Source organism: Callospermophilus lateralis, chromosome 14, assembly GCF_048772815.1.
Source record: "Callospermophilus lateralis isolate mCalLat2 chromosome 14, mCalLat2.hap1, whole genome shotgun sequence".
NCBI classification, from domain to species: Eukaryota; Metazoa; Chordata; class Mammalia; order Rodentia; family Sciuridae; genus Callospermophilus; species Callospermophilus lateralis.
This window is the reverse complement of record NC_135318.1, coordinates 33,872,948-33,890,265: the sequence shown is the minus strand read 5'-3', so window position 1 is coordinate 33,890,265 and position 17,318 is coordinate 33,872,948. Positions and strand designations below refer to the sequence as shown.

At 43.9% G+C, this 17,318-nt stretch overlaps 1 protein-coding gene across 1 annotated transcript in view; it reads left to right on the top strand.

The window, feature by feature from the left end:
- The window catches only part of Thada (THADA armadillo repeat containing), a 313,209-nt gene that overhangs the window by 254,192 nt on the left and 41,699 nt on the right, over positions 1-17,318 (top strand). The window contains exons 32-35 of the mRNA XM_076833305.2: positions 8,494-8,873; positions 9,590-9,708; positions 10,127-10,199; positions 15,810-15,963. Coding sequence (XP_076689420.2) covers positions 8,494-8,873; positions 9,590-9,708; positions 10,127-10,199; positions 15,810-15,963 — 726 coding nt within the window. The remainder of the gene's footprint in view (positions 1-8,493; positions 8,874-9,589; positions 9,709-10,126; positions 10,200-15,809; positions 15,964-17,318) is intronic.

The following is a 17,318-nucleotide window of genomic DNA, read 5'->3' as shown; positions in this document are numbered from 1 at the left end:
TAGTTTTTTTGTTGTTGTTGTAGTTCCTATGGTTTCCTCTTGTCCTCAGATAATTTTTTTTTTTTTTTTGCTAAGAAGTTGCATAATAAGTCATTAACATTCACAAAGGGGACAAATTATCAGCTGTGATTATTTTTAGAACCAGTTTATCAACCATTTCAGATAAGAACTTTTTTGCTGGATCTGATTACAGATCTCTATGACCAGAGCTACAATTCTTTGAAATAGAAAAAGTGGGCCTTCCCGCTTCAAGGGAAATCTGCTTTGGATTTTTCTCACCCCACTTTCTCAAGGAGGGCGGTGTGCTGGTAGAGAGAGAACAGGAAACTTGGGAACAATTGTCTGCAAAGTTTTCTTGACCTACTGGCATCAGAGAATCAGAGTCTTGACAGTATTTGAAGGACAGAATTCATGTGTTTGCTGGTTGGTCCATTTGAGGCAGAGGGAACAGCATGTTCAAAGTCAGACAGATTTAAAGTTCAGTGGCAGGTGAATGGCATCATCAATATCATTGTCATTTGCACAGTATCCTCATAAGTGACTTATTTCATAGCTGTGGAACCGTTTTTTTGTATTTGGCTGGCCTTTGCAATCCTGTGGAGGATTCTTTCTCATTCATAGACATGGATTGCTGCTAATCAGTACGATAAGTTTGCTGATTCCCAGGGCTTTTGTCCCTCCACTCCTAGCCTAGCCCCTAGTCATCTCTGCTGGGACCAAGAAAATGTCACTCTGGACCCCGACACTTTTTCTTCTTGCCCTTTTTATTTTGGCCAGTTCAGCACAAGACTGCTGGGCTGTCTTGGTGAGTGATGTATCAGCGAAGACCAGGCACTGTATACGGTTCAGAGGCTCTGCGCATGAACACTAGATGAAGGGTTGGTTTGTGATTAGGGGCCATGGTGTATTAGACACTAGAATTACACACACTGAGTGCGGCAAGGAGTTTGTACTGAGCAGCTCAGATGATCTCAGATGGTCTGAGGTAAAGCCTTCTGTAGTGTGTGTGGTCCCTGCACCAGCAGCATCGGCACAACAAGAGAATTTGTTAGAAAATGTGATGGTGGGGGCGGGTGTCTTTCCCCAGAGTTACTGAATCAGAAACGCTGGGGATGAACAGGTAAAGTTCAAGAACCTCTGGTCTGAGGTGACGACACAGCCACTCTCTGGGACATTGCTAAGATGTGAATGCCAGAGGAAATTGTCCTTTTTCTTCTAACTGGTGTTTCTCTCCCCACTTCTTCTTTCCCCTCCCCTCACTCTCTCATTAAATCCACCCTAAATTAAACCGCTATAATGTGGTAACTTCACTGTATCCATAATTATGAGGTGATATGGCCTCGAACATTTAGCAAGGCCCTAAGCAACTTAGCAAGACCCTGTCTCAAAATAAAAAAGGACTGAGGATGTGGCTTAGTGATTAAGCATTCCTGGGTTCAGTCCTCAGTACCAAAAAAGGGGGTAAGGGAACAGGGTTGAATTTCTGTGGTAGAGTACTTGCCTAATATGTGTGAGAACCTGGGTTCTATCCACAGTACTATAAAACAAAACAAAAAAGAATTGTCCTTTATGATGATACTGTATTCCATTTCCTGCTTTGGAGGTAAGATAGCTTTTCTTTAGTGAAAGTATATAGCGGGTTTTAAAATCCTTACTTTACAAAATAAAATGTTGGCATCTTATCCATGTCTGCCACATTATTTATGACATTTTATTGGGAATTATTTCTCCAGTGAACCAGGACATAACACAGTAGGAGGTATTGTCCGCCCATGTGAATCCAGCCATTGAGCCATTCCCTTGAAGGCCAGAAATATACTTGCTCTAGGAAAGAGGGGGAAAAAAAATTCCAAAAATGAAATCAGATTGGATGTTTAGAATCAGTCACACATACTTGGGTGACTGAGATGACTGCACTGGTGGGAACATGAAAAGACTTTCCCAACAGGGAGGTCTGAAAACAGCTCCAACCAGGATGGCTTTGCAAGAAACATCCTAACTTAGGAAAAATACAGTGGGGCCAGTCAAGAGGAACTTGCTGCCTTCAGTGGAACCCTTGGCTCCCCAAGAAAGAAGGAACCCAAAGCATTCAAAGCTGAGATTATAAGTGGAAAAGTTACAGTTTAGAAATGACTCTCTGGGGCTGGGGATGTGGCTCAAGCGGTAGCGCGCTTGCCTGGCATGCATGCGACCCGGGTTCGATCCTCAGCACCACATACAAAACAAAGATGTTGTGTCTGCCGATAACTAAAAAATAAATATTAAAATTCAAAAAAAAAAAAAAAAGAAATGACTCTCTGCTACAGAAGAAGGCTGCTAAACTTCAGACTGAGGAACTAATGTCATTTCTTTGTGTTCTGCAGACAAAAGGCACTCATAGAAACAAAAATAAGTACCATCTGTTATCTAGACTTTGAACTGTATTTGATATGGCAGAGGCAAACATTGCTTCACCAGGGAGAAATCCTGGCTGTGAAACCACTAGTTGAGTCTGCCTGTAGAGTCACTGAACAGTAACTGTTGCTTTTAGTCCCAGCTACACACTAGAATGACCTAGGTTGCATCAAAACCAGACTTGCAGCTAGGCATGGGGGCACATGGCACAGGAGACTGAGGCAGGAGGATCTCAAGTTCAAAGCCAGCCTCAGCAACTGCTTCAAAATTAGAAAGAAAAAGGACTAGGGATGTGGCTCAGTGGTTAAATGCCTCTGGGTTTAATCTCTAGTACAAAAAAAGAAAAAAAGAAGAAAAAAAAAAGCAAAACCAGACTTGTGTTCTCACCCTAGAGATATGATTAAGTGTCCCCCATCATAAGTACTCTTCTAAAGCCCTTGGATGGAGTTAATGTGCTCCCCAGGCTGAGAGCCACTACACAAGAACAGAGCAAGACTTCTTTTGTCAGTCATTGCAGCTGTTCATGGTGAAATGTTGGGCATTTCTGCCTCCAGCCTCCTGGCCACCTAGAGACCCCACACTGCATACTGTGGTATGGTGGGCATGGTTCTGGGGTTCCCACCAGAGCAGAGCCTGGTTTTTCTAGTTCATGACACTTCTAGGACTTCAGAGAGAACCTAGTGAGCAACGTCCCCATGGCTGCCTGTGGCCAGCCACTCCCTATGGTGCTGTTCATTCCTTCTAATGTCTTTTTTGCTTGCTTTGGATTTTTTGTTTTGTTTTTTGGTGGCACAAGGCATTGAACCCAATGGTGCTTTAGTATGGCACTACACCGCCAACCCTATTTATTTATTTTATTTTGAAACAAATTCTCACTAAGTTTCTGAGGCTCGCCTCAGACTTGTGATCCTCCTGCCTCAGCCACCTGAGTCACTGGGATTACAGGCGTGTGCCACCACGCCCGGCTCATTCTTCTACAGTCTTGGTGACTATCCCTCCTTTGGCGTTTTTATTAGTGGGAAAAAACAGTGCTTGGTGAAATTCTAGTTCTTCTGTACTATGAGAGACGGGGCTGAAATCAGCAGTGCTCTGCTTGGAACCACAACCCCATGCTCACCATGAACCCACCAACACCCCTCCCCCAGAAAGTTATCCCCCAGGACTGTGGTACCCAGCTTGGGTGGAAACCAGAACCTCTTGCCAGCTTCTTAAAGTGACCGTTGTCTCACCCAACTGAATCAGAATGTACAAGAGTGGGATTCAGGACTGTGTGGTTGAGACAGCAGTTTGTAAAATACCTGGGGCAGCAGATATTTTGTGAACACTTTAGAAATGCATGTTCCCAGTGGGGCATGGTAGCACACACCTGTAATTCCAGCTACTTGGGAGGCTGAAGCAGTCAAAGCCAGACTCAGAAACTTAGCAAGACCTTGTCTGTTTTTGTTTTTGTTTTGTTTTGTTTAAGATGGGGCAGGGAAGGCTGGGGCTGTAGTTCAGTGGTAGAGCACTTGCTCTTGGTTCAATCCTCTGCCTCAAACCAAAAAAAAAGAAAGCAATGTGTGTTCTCAGCCCCACCCCCGACCTCCTAAGTGAGAGAACTCTGGGCAAACGCCAGGCTGTCTGGTTTAATAGGTCCTCTGGGGATTCCAGTGCACACTCGAGTTTGAGAAGCTCTGCTCTCGGGCATCTCTTTGGGTCAGAGTGTTGCACAACAGAGAATATTTTTTCTAAGCCACAGCTTGGAGAAAGTGCCCAAATGAATGTTGTTTGATAATTTTTCTACCCTACAGTTCGGGACTAACCTCTCCTGCTGCTCCTCTGTTGACACATAATTCCTCAGAACCTTTGGAAGGTCTCCCTGGGTCTGTTCTCTCCCAACTCTCCCAGGAGCAGTTGTCCTTTGCTCTCCAGCCAGGCGCCCAGCAGCCTTCAGGACCCATCTGAAATTTCCTTCCTGAAAGCCCTGCTTTTTATTTTTTTATTTTTTTGTACTGGGATTGAACCCAGGAGATTTTACCACTAAGCCATATCCCCAGTCTTTTTTTAAATTTTGAGACAGGGACTTGGTTATCAAATGCTGAGACCCGACCTCAAACTTGCTGTCCTCCTGCCTCAGCCTCCCAAGTAGCTGGGATTATTATAGGCTTATACCATCACACCCAACCCTGAAAGCCCTTTTTAAAACTTTCCAATAGAAATTAAGTGCCCATTGTATTCATTTCGGTCTTTCTCATAGTTTTTGTATTCACTTTACATAACAAGGCTTTTTATGATCGTGGTCAAGTAATTTAACCTGTTTCCTCATAGGAATAAGAAAGAATAATAGGTAAATAATAATGAGAATAATAGCTAGAAGTGTGACACACACCTGTAATCCCAGCAACTTGGGAAACTGAAACAGGAAGATTCCAAGTTCAAGACCAGCCTCAGCAACTTAGTGAGATCCTATATCAAAATAAAAACTAAAAAGGGCTGGGGATGTAGCTTAATGGCAAAGTACCCCTGGGTTCAATCCCTAGTACCAAAAAAAAAAAAAAAGAAGAAGAAGAAGAAAAAAAAAAAAATAAAGCCTACTTAGTTATTAATAAGTTATAATGTGCTCAGAGTAACACACAACAAATATCAATTCTTTTTTTTAAAGATGGGACGTAATATCTTTCTTGATTTTATTTATTTTTATGTGGTGCTGGGGATCAAACCCAGTGCCTCACATGTGCAAGGCAAGCGCTCTACTGCTGAGCTATAACCCCAGCCCCAACAAATATCAGTTCTTAAAGTAATGTTTATTCACTGCATTAAGTAACGGTATACAATATTCTATAATAACAGAATAATGGATGGCAACACAAATACTCAACAAATGTTAAGTTTGGTCACTCACACTTTTAGGTCACTAAGCATTTTATAATTTTTATAGTTATCTTCTCGTTATTATTTTATTCTTGGCTTTTATCCTTCTCTTAGTCTTAAAGCTCTTTGACAACAGATCATTCTTTCTCCATTCTGAATCTGTATATCTCACAAAGTACATAACATGTGCTCAGTTAATGTTCACACTGGGTTCACAGGCAGTGCAGATCAAGAAATGTCCAAGAAACCTTCCTGGGCTTGTTCCCTTTTTTGCTTTTCTTTGGTGTGGTTCCCTTTCCAAGACCCCAAAGGAAGCCCCTGAGTCTGGATGTGCAGCTCTTGAGTACAGCAGACTATATACTCCTCATGAAAACATGTCTTTCAGATAACACTTTCCTCTAAAAATCATCCAGAATGGCCTAAACCGTTTTTCCTGGTTTTAATTACCTTTTTAAGAACAGATCTCTGAGCCATGTTCCTGACTCTTCACCAAACAAATGAAATTCCTTTTTAATGTAGGATTGTCCTCAGGCAGCAGTGGGTGGGAAGGACAGGAAACCACGGGGAGTCTCTTTTCTGGACTTCATTGTAATGGGGTTGGGAGTTTTAGGCACTGAATATGAAGATGACAAGAAGGTCCAGGATCCCCACTCCTGCTGCTTGGTGGGTGACTGCCGCCTGCTCCAGCCAGGACTTTATGGAGTCTGAGTTAATAACTGAGGGCAGATCTACAACTACAGGTGGCAGACGGTGCCCTCCATGGGCCTCATTATTGCAGCCTTAGTCCCCACTCTGCCTCCTAGACTTCCTTTTTGAAAAAATTTGATGTTTTTTATTATATATTTCAAATTCCTGGGTTACTACAAGCCTGTGTAATTTTTAAATTTCAAATAAGTTTTCCAAGTGTTAGCTTCATCTTTTACATTCTATTGTGTTTGTGATAGTTTTCTAAAAGTCAGCGGAGTTCACTGAGTAACACTGTGATGATGAATAGAAATAGCAATTTATATCTTAAACACTCCCTGGGAAGCCTTTATAGGATAAACTCATTAACTTTGGGGATAGACTTGCAAGTTAGGGATTTTCAGAGAATACTATAGATGAAATATCTAAATTTTAGGACTGATGAAGTCAGTCCTAATATTCTTATAGATAAAACTCAGGGCAGAATGGGACCATTGGAGAATGGAGAATGACAGGAACCAATAGAGCTGGTTAATGAACTGATTAGGGCTTGCAGTGTGGGGTCAGCAGCAGGGGCAGGCACAGAACCAGCCCTAACACTCACCCAGGCCTCTGTCCTCCACCAGACCCAGTGAACATTATTAGTAATTTGATTTTGGTATTTATCGCATGCCTATGACATTGAAGTTTCCCCAATTTCTGTTAGATGATGACTTCATTATATAAAGAACCAAGTCCTGGGAATTGCCCAAGACTCCTCTCCTGAGTCAGCCACTGCCACAAATCCTGCCTATTTTATCTCCTTTAGTGCTTTAAATCTTCCTTCTCTCTCTCCATTCTGTCTCAGACCATTTTCTGCTGTTGTACAGAATATTATAAACTGGGTAAAATATGAACAGTTGAAATTTATTCAGCTTTCCCGTCAAATGGCTGGAAGGTCCAAGACCCAGGGGCTACATCCAGCTACATCTTTCTATGTCATAACATGGCGGAAGGGAGAGGGTAAGAGATGGGTGAATTTATAACTGGCCCACTCCTGCAACAGGAGGACAGAGCCCTCATGCCAATCACCTCCTCAAAGCCCTCTCCCCTTAATACTATTAGCATGGCAGTTAAATTTCAACATGCATTCTGGAAGGGACATTCAAAGCATAGCACCTTCCTTCCTCTGGGCCCTCATCGTTTCTCTGCTGCACTGCCCCCTGAGCAGTAAGAACCCCTCACCTGGCCTTGTTGCTGAAAGCATTCCCTTGCCTGCAGGCTCCTTCAAGTGGTCTAGGAGGAACTCTGCATCCTGCCTCATGTGTCTTCTCCAGCCTCATCTCCTGCTCTTCCCCGTCTTGGTATGTTCAGTGCTCTCAGGGGACCTGTAATTCCCACCTGCTCCCTTCTGGTTCATGCCTTTGAGCCTTTGCTCAGGTTCCTCTGCCTTGGGTGGTTCCAACACATTCTCTTCTTCTTTCCCTCTTGAGACTCAGGCTATCGTTTTTAACACCCTATGGGAATCATCTGTTCATGCATTTCTCTTTCTCTGTAAACCCCTTGAGGGCTGTGATCTCATTCTTATTCTACTTAGCACCTAACACATAGGAAGCAGGATACTGTTTTTTGATCAGAACAGAAAATACAAAAATCTCTCAACAACAAAAAGGCAGACCATAAAACTTAACAGGGAGATAAAATTTAACAGGGATATACTTGAGATTAAAACCAATGAAGAAAACAAGTCTCAACCTATGTACAGGAGTGCCAGGTGAGAGAAGGGTGACTCAGCGCCTCAGCAGAGCACAGACAAGAAGGGCTGTGGTTCCAGCTGGCTAAATGCTCCGAACGAGTCAAGGGTGTGACCAGGGGCCTCGTGTACAGAACAAGGGAAGTTAGTAGTCCCACTGGACAGACCATGCAGGAGTCACACTCTGTTCTGTGGGTCATACTTGAAGAGAGGAGAGGCCTGTCCAGAGGAATGCAGCTGGATAGTGAGAGGGGGTGAGCCCCAGCATGCAGGGAGGAAGGAAGAGGAGAGGAGAGCGTGATCATTGTAATCAGATGCTTACAGTGCTCTTTGGGAGCCTCAGAATGCAGAATCAGGCCACGAGTGGAAATTCCAAAAAGAACTGTATGTCAGGTCCATCTAGTGATGGAAGAAGCTGCCTGTAAGCTCCCAAACCCCAATATAGAAGATTGGAAAGAGGTGCTGTAGAGGAGCTCTGAGAAAAAGTTTGGACTTTTTAGTCATCTTTGAGGCTCAATGATTCAGAAGGTTGCTGCGTTCATATTTATTGAATGCCAAGGAGTGATTCAGAAGCACAGTTTCAGATAGTAATGCCTTTGTCCCCTTGGGGAGGATAATTGGGAATTACTTAAGTAGAAATCACTTCTGGGCCCAGAATCCAAATCCTAGTGGGCTAGGCGCCTATTACATAGTATCTATGAGATCTACTTAGGAAGGATATTCCATGATCCCATCCCTCCCAGTGGGTTGAGAGCCTTCTATTCTCTAGTGTCCTTTTGTGGAAAGTTGAATAAGATGATTACCTCTTTCCCTTTCCTTTTCTGCTTTTTTAGTTCTGGAGAGTCTTGGCTTCTGGGAGGAAGTCAGACGGATCATCTCGGGATCAGAGCTAGTGACAGGATTCCCTTGTACCTTCAAGGTGCCAGGCCTGCCACAGTATCTCCAGAGCCTCACCAAATTAGCCCTGAGTGCAATGTGGGCAGTGCTGGACAAGACCAAAGAGCAGACAGTGGGTGTTCCTGTCACCTTCTCACAGCTGCTAGAGTCTTCCTTTCCTGAAGTTCGCTTGCTGACATTGGAATCCCTGTTGGAAAAGTCCTCATCAGTAGCCTCTGGACCAGGAGAAAAGGGACTGCCATCCTTGCTGTGCAGTATGGGAGAGAAGTTCCTGCTGTTGGCAATGAACGAGAACCACCCAGAATGCTTCTGTAAGGTAAAGTCTCTGATGGACCAGTGTTCCCTCCACTCCCCGTTTTCAGGAAGAAGATGGCTTTGGACTCTTCGTATGGTAATGCATAGAAGGGTACTAAGAATGTAGTCGATGATGGTGGTATTGATAGCATAGATACACCAAAAACAAGTCCCTCTGGGATGCTTAGAAAACAGATTATTGAAAATTGGCTATAGCTGGGGCTGGGGCTCAGTGGTACAGTGCTCGCCTAGCATTCCTGAGGCACTGAGTTCGATCCTCAGCACCACATAGAAATAAAATAAAGGTATTATGTCCACCTGCAACTGAAATATATATTTAAAAAAAGAAAGAAAAAAAACTAGCTATATCTATATATTACCTGTATCTATAAGTGTATCAGAGGTCATCTTTGCTAACATGCCAACTGAGGCAGCTGGCCACCTGGGAAACATGACCAAAAGTAAAGGGCCCTGGCCTAGCAATCTGGGCATCTAGCACCGATCATGAGTCACCAGACGTTTGTCATTGCTTCATAGAACCTCAGTCCCTCAGAGGTTTTACAGGGAAATAAAAGGTCAGTTGGGAGCCTTTTGAAAGATAGGCTTCCTTATTGGTACAAGCAGTTATTATTTAGCAGCTGGAGTCTTTTGCCTGAATATATTCTCTCTCTCTTTCGCTCCCTCCCCACCCTCCCCTTCCCTCCCTGCCTTTTCCCCCCATGGATTTGGCTCACACAGATACTGAAGATTCTCTACTGCATGGATCTCAGTGAGTGGCTTCCCCAGACAGAGCGCTGTGTCCACCTAACCCCAAAGGAGTTCTTGACCTGGACAATGGATATTGCTTCCAACGAGAGGTTTGCCCCCTGTTCAATGGAGATACAATGTTATGATCCCATCAGTATGCGGTGAACCTGTTAACACTCCTGGCCTAAGGGTCAGGTCCTGCCTTTCTTTCTAAACTTCAAGCAACAAATGATATCAGAGTTTTACGTGAAAAACCAAAGTTGGGCTGGCAATATAGCTCAGTTGGTAGAGTGCTTGCCTTACATGCACAAGTCCCTGGGTTCAATCCCAGCACCACCGCCCCCCCCCCCCCCCCCCCGCCACAAAAAAAGTAATGAATAATTGCTTCGAGAGGCATTTGTATGGCCAGGAGGTGGACATATCCAATGTTCACATTTACATGGATCACAACTATCTGCAGAAATTATCTGGGTGTATAAAATATATTTGATTTGAATTTGTGTGTGTGTGTTTTCTTACTCTTTCCAGATCTGAAATACAGAGTGTGGCTCTGAGACTTGCCTCCAAAGTGATTGCCTACCACTTGCAGACATGTGAGGAGGTAAGACTGACTCTGTGCCGGTCCTAGGGCCTGGGTTTTTGTGCTCTTAATTACTCGGATGGTGGCAGTAAAAGTCAACTGTTCTAGCAGGAAGAATTACTGTGACCTGTGTACATGGCCTCTACTAAAAGATTGTTCCTGTTGATTATTCACTCGGGGAATTACTAGTGAAGGCTTCTTGATCCCCACCTTTCTTTTCTCTTGTTTTGGGTATTTTTTATTAGAGTCCACAAATGTAACACAGCCTCCCCCAATATACACATGTCCATTGTTTTCCCCCATTTTTGTAACTAGACCATTTAAAGAAGAATAAGCAAGTCAATTAGAATATTTAGAATTGCAATCTAGTGAACTACGAATGAAAATAAATTGTTGAGGCTTAAATGCTCCTCCAGAACATGGCCTAGCAGGCTCTGGATGGAGGCCCAAGTGTGCCTCACCTGTTTCACATGTGCTTTGGGGGTGAATTAGAAATAAACTAAGCAAAACAACTTCCTGGGAAGATGCTTTAAGACAAACGTATATATACTTAGGTGCACACAGGAAAGGTAACCATCACAGAATAATGAACGCATAGTGGCCAATACTGCAATAAAATTACACATTTAAAGATCTTAGTCATAGCTGAGTGCAGTGGTGCATACCACCCAGTCTTAGCTTCTCAGGAGACTGAGGCAGGAGGATGGCTTGAGCCCAGGAGTTCAAAGCAAGCCTCACAACATAGTGAGAACCCATCTCAAAGAAGAAAGGAAATAAAAAATCTTGATTACACATTTCCACAGTGAAATACGAGTGGCATAGCCCTGCATTCTGAGTCCCTGCAATAAACTACTACCAAGATAGGTGCTGAAGATGCAAGGGTGACAGAGACTAGAGGTGCAGTCTAATGAGACAGAGGGCATTGAGTCATCACATCAAATGCACAGGTAGGGCTGTGAGAACCCAGAAGAGGAAGGGACAGTTTGGGAGCTGAGGAAGACTTCATAGAAGGAGGTTGTTAAGTTCGGAGAGCCCGGGGCTGGGCAGAGATAAACCAGAGCATGAGAATTAATGAGCAGGAGAAGAGTTTCCCTGGACCTGTCATTCAGAGGCAGGCTAGGGAGCTGCATCATGAAAGTCACCAGGAGGTACAAAAAGCCAACAAACATGTCAGGAGGTGTAGGGCGAGTGTAGGAAAAGAGGTGATTCCCTAAAGAAATTAGGGCCTAAAAGAAGAAAACATCAGATTCTAAGAAAGTAGTCATCAGACTGCTTAGCAAGTCTGCAGAGACCTTGTTCTTATCTGTGCTACTTTAGCCAGTTGTTAAAGATCCTGGCTGGTACTTGAATGGAGTGTTTTTTAATGAAAATTGGGGGAGTTTTCTAGGGAGAGAAAAATTGGCAAAACTATAGAGAAACACATAAAAAAAAAAAAATCCTGGGAAAACCTGAGTTTCTCTGTGCACCAGGAGTTGGCAGCTTCCTCAGGGTCTGAGGTGCTCATCAGTTTAGTCCCACAGTTCCCACAGGTTGTCAAAGGAATCAGTAGGTGCATTTTGAATATTTAAAGAGGTTCAGCTAGTAGAGGCAATGTCTTAGTCCACTGTCTTCTGCTACTGTAACAGAATGCCTAAGGCTGGGTAGTTTATTTAAAAAAAAAAGATAGCTAGAGATATTGCTCAGTGTCTAGCACTTGCCTAGCATATGTGAGACCCTGGATTCAATCCCCAGCACCAAAAATAAAAATAAAAATAAATATTTTTGATAGTTATGGAGGCTAGGAAGTTCAAGAATGTGGCACTGGCATCTGGTGAGGGCCTTCATACTGCTTCATAACATAGCAGAGGGCATCACTTGGCAAAAGAACATGTGACAAAGAGTGTTTATTTGGGTGTATTTAAATAAGAGAGAGAGAACTCACTTTTATAACAGGGCCACTCCTGAGACAACTAACCCACTTTGGACATGACAACACTTATCCATTCATGTTAGAGGACTCCACCCTCATGACCTCGTCATGTCTCAAAGGTCTCCTCTCCTATAATAATGTCACCACAACAGTTAAATTTCAACATGACTTACAGAGGAAGCGTTCAAACCATAGCAAGCAGTACATCTAGAACAACAATTCTCTTTCTAGAAAAAGTAAGAAAACAAAGTATAAAAGATGGCAATGATCCAAATGTTCATAAACGCAGAATGGAATATTACCTGGCCATAAAGAGCACTGGAGTACTGATCTATCCCACAGCATGGATGGACCTTGGAACATTCACCTGAGTGAAAGAAACCTGTCACAAAAGACCACTCATTGAATGATCCCATTTACATGAAATCTCTGGAAAAGGCAAATTCAGAAACCAAAGGTGGACTAGTAGCTGTTTAGGGCTGAGGGATGGAGGATGGAGGAGTGATAGCTAAAGGGCACAGGGTTTGTCTTTGTGGTGATGAAGGCATTCAAAAACTGAATAGATAGAAACAAAAATTGAGTAGATAGAAACATTTACTGTTTGAACATTACACAAGTATACATGTGTTGAAACATCACATGGTACCCCATAACATGTACAATTTTTATGCATCAGTTAAAAACTTTTAAACTGTTTTTTAAAAAGCAAGATACAGCTTTGAACAGGTAATCCCAGGTATTTGGGAGGTTGAGGCAGGAGGATCACAAGTTCAAGACCAGCCTGAGCAACCTAGCAAGACCCTGTCTAATAATAAAATTAAAAAGGGCAGGGATAGGGCTGGGGTTGTGGCTCAGTGGTAGAGCACTTGCCTAGCACGTGTGAGGCCCTGGGTTTAAACCTCAGCACCACATAAAAATAAATAAATAAAATAAATTGTGTCTAACTACAACTAAAAATAAATATTAAAAAGTTTCCTTGGAAAGCTGGGAATGGAACCACCATTTGACCCAGCTATTCCCCTTCTCGGACTATTCCCTAAAGACCTTAAAAGAGCATACTATAGGGATACTGCTACATCGATGTTCATAGCAGCACAATTCACAATAGCTAGACTGTGGAACCAACCTAAATGCCCTTCAATAAATGAATGGATTAAAAAAAATGTGGCATTTATACACAATGGAATATTACTCTGCACTAAAAAATGACAAAATCATGACATTTGCAGGGAAATGGATGGCATTAGAGCAGATTATGCTAAGTGAAACTAGCCAATCCCTAAAAACAAATGCCAAATGTCTTCTTTGATATAAGGAGAGCAACTAAGAACAGAGCAGGGAGGAAGAGCATGAGAAGAAGAATAACATTAAACAGGGACAAGAGGTGGGAGGGAAAGGGAGAGAGAAGGGAAATTGCATGGAAATGGAAGGAGACCCTCATTCTTATACAGAATTACATATAAGAGGAAGTGAGGGGAAAGGGAAAAAAAAAAACTGCCGCAGTCTGGCTGGGCACGAATAACCAAGCGGCCATGAGGCACTTGTAGGTTCAAACAGGAACTCCTTTATTGCCCGAGCTCCACCAGCACTCCACCTGCGGTTCGGGAACTCTACAGGGAAACTCCCGCCAAGAACTCAAAGCGCCAAGAACTCAAAGCGGGCGCCCAAGGCAGCAGGAGCCACCCTATGGCCAGACAGCAGGGGTCTAATGTACAACTGAATACACAGTCTGCCCCAATCCAGCATCATCCAGTCACAGCAATTATACCCAGCTTAACTTAATTATCATCATCTTAATGGCTCGCTGGCATCACCTCTCAACCACTCCTTCTGGCAATGCCAAGCGCATTCCGACTTGGCTGTGGCTCTCAACATCAAACAAGGGAGAGAAATGAATTACAGTAGATGGGGTAGAGAGAGAAGAGGGGAGGGGAGGGGAGGGGGAGGGGAGGGGAGGGGAGGGGAGGGGAGGGGGAGGGGAGGGGGGATAGCAGAGGATAGGAAAGGCAGCAGAATACAACAGACACTAGTACTGCAGTATGTAAAAACGTGGAGGTGTAACCGATGTGGTTCTGCAATCTGTATACGGGGTAAAATTGGGAGTTCATAACCCACTTGAATCAAATGTATGAAATATGATATGTAAGAACTGAGTAATGTTTTGAACAACTAATAATAATAAAAAAAATAAAAACGTTGGGGGGGCTGGGATTGTGGCTCAGCAGTAGAGTGCTTGCCTAGCACACACAAGGCCCTGGGTTCTGTAAGACTCGAAAACACTGCACCACACGACACAGATTACCAAAGAGGTCTCACTTTATTACAAATGGCTGTGTGTTTATATAGGTCTAAGAGAGGTAGCAGGGGCTGAGGTAGATAACAGGTCGCCGGTTTATTGGCAAGCTCTTCCATATGTCAGTTCTGGGGCCTAAGAAGTTAATTCTAATTGGGGCTAAGGCTTCCTACCTGCAGGGTTTGAACATTGGTGCCGGTGGGAACGTTTCACGCCAGTGAAAGAAGCAAAGAAGAGAAGGAGAGTTGTTAGACGCCATGCTGGGGTTTTTCTCTGGGGTGCGGCTGCCGTTATGTTTTCCCAACAGGTTCGACCTCACACCACATAAAAATAAATAAATAAATAAAATAAAGGTATTGTGTCAACTACAACTAAAAAATAAATGTTTTTTTTAAGAAGTAGGGAGGTGACTAGGGATAAAGCTCAGTGGTAGAGCTCTTGCCTAGCATGCACAAAGCCCTAGGTTTAATTCCCAGTACCAAAACAACAACAATAAAACCCCAAGGTATCAAAACATGTAGTAATAAAATAGAATGTGGTGGCTGCACATATTTCAGAAATGTACCAAAGTTCATTGAACTGTTCATTTTAAATGGGTAGATTGCATGGTATATGATTATATCTCGATAAAGCCGTTACTATTAACATCAATGGGTCTTTGTTTAAACAGAGTATCAGTTAGGATAGTGCTTTCAAATGTTATAACAGAAATTCATAAACACTGTGGCTTAACCCAGGTAGAAACAGGTATGGCGCCTTGACAGTGTTAGGCCCCAAGCCTTTCTACTTTGAAGTTCTTCTGTCCTCAACATGTGGCTTCCATCTTATGGTTCCAGATGGTTCCTCCAGCTCCAACCATCTTGTCCAATTTAGCTAACAGGAGGGGGAACCCCAGAAAGCAAAGATCATGGGCATTTCTTAAGGCACATCCTGCCCAAACACCACTTCCAGTGACATCCCATGAGTTAGAATGTAGTCACATGTTGTTTCTACATATGAGGGAGGCTGGGAAATACAGTGTTTGGGTGGGTGCCCACAGGCCCAGCCAAAAATCTGGGTTCTGTTCCTAAAAATAGGAGGGATATCTGGTTATTGGGTTCAGCAAGCTGCTCTTTGCTGCTGCAGTCTTCCTCACAAGGTTGGTCTTTAGCTGTTTAATACACTGGTGTTGTGATAACCTGATACGTCAGAAAAGACTCAAGGAACTTGCTGTCTCCTTAGAGTGACTCTACATTTCTGAAAGACAAGTCAGATTTGCTTCCTTGGGTTTGTCTAGATCTGCCTGGTTGGTAGAGAAAACCACTAAGACTCTTCTTTCCACTGAGGTAGGAGGTGCTTGCAGAGCAGTTTGGTGGAGCTCTCCCCTCTTCCCACGTCAGCCCATGATTTCCCCTTCAGGGATGCTGATAGGTACCTTTTGTGCTTTCAGAGCAGGAACTCGATGGCCCCCGAGCTGAAGCAGTGGGTCCAGCTGGTCGTCCTGTCCTGTGGAGACCGCCTCCCCACAGCATCAAGGCTGGCCGCTGCTGGGGTCCTCACCAGCACAGCACCACTTTTCCTCACCAACCCCCATCCCGTCCTTGGTAAGTGTCGAGGAGGGTGCCTGTTGTACCAGACTCAATGAACTCATGGGTGGGTTCTCCAGGCTACAAGAGAAGGGAAGGTGACAAGTGGCAGCGTGATCCAGGCCTTGACGTCTTCCCGTGTGTTCCTCCCCTGCGTTTGTTCTCTCGTCACTTTTCACCTACAGCCTCTTAGTCCTCTTTCTTTCAATCTTATCCTCCCAGCCATTCTCCGTGGAGGTCCGGAGAGCCTCTGTGGTCTGTGTGAAGTGTAAATGTGATCCTTTCTGTCAACGCCAGCCAACAGAAATGTTGACAGTCCTCCATGGGTTCCCACTGCCTTCAGGAGAAAATCTAAGCACCTTCCACGGGCCTTCCTGTGCCGCCCATGGCCTAGCCCTCCTGCCTCCTTGTCCCCACTCCCCACATAGGCCCTTGGCGTCAGCCGTTCTCCATCAACAAACCACTGCTTGACCAGCTTTTGTCTTTCAAGACTCGTCCCAACCATCCCCTCTTCCAGGAAGCCTCTTCCATGATTAGGTGAGAAACAGGGTGAGCGTGAAGCTGTGGAGCAAGGAAGAAGAGGACAGGCTCCAAAGACCATCAGGAAGTAGAGTCCCAGGGCTTGCTGTTGAGGTTAGGGAGGTTCCAGGTGACTTCCACTAGATAGCCACTAGATAGGCTGCTAGTTTCTTTCACAGCATTTACTTGGAGTGTCCTTGGGACATGGAAGGGGAGATATTTTGAAATCTAATGGATGTATGGGTCCTAGCTGGTGAGTAGCCACCTTCTCACCCCCTGCCCCATGTCCCTTTCCTCCCTGCTGCCCACTGTGCCTCAAGAGCAATAATCATGTAAACGCTGTTGAAGCAAACCAAACTTGAGGAAATCATCAGGAGAAAAGCATAAGGGACTTTTTGTTCTGTTTTAACTTTTTAATTATGTTGGTTTGGTTTTAAACATAGGGTTTAGTCAGAGGAAAGCCATGCTTCAGTCCTCGCCCCGTCTTCTCCTGCCGTGGTTAATCCTGTATTGCCATGCTGCCATGCTCTGGTGTACTTCCCATCTTTTTGTGGAATTTCTTTCTTTCTTTTTTTTTTTGCTGCATCTATGCACAGCCCTCAAGAGTAAGACATGGCCCCTGCCTCCAAGGAGTGTTCAGTATAGTTGCAGAGAAAGATTTCCAGAAAAAAGGAAATAACTGGTTTTTAGATGATAAATTCAAATCTTGAATGTCACTCGAGTTCAGAACAATGAGGTGTCTCATATCCCTGGATCTCTCTAGGAGACAAAATTTTATTTAATATCCTTTCCCGTCTTCTTAGTGACATCTAGGCACTTTTCTTATACCCAAAGGGGGATTAAGAGGGAACCTT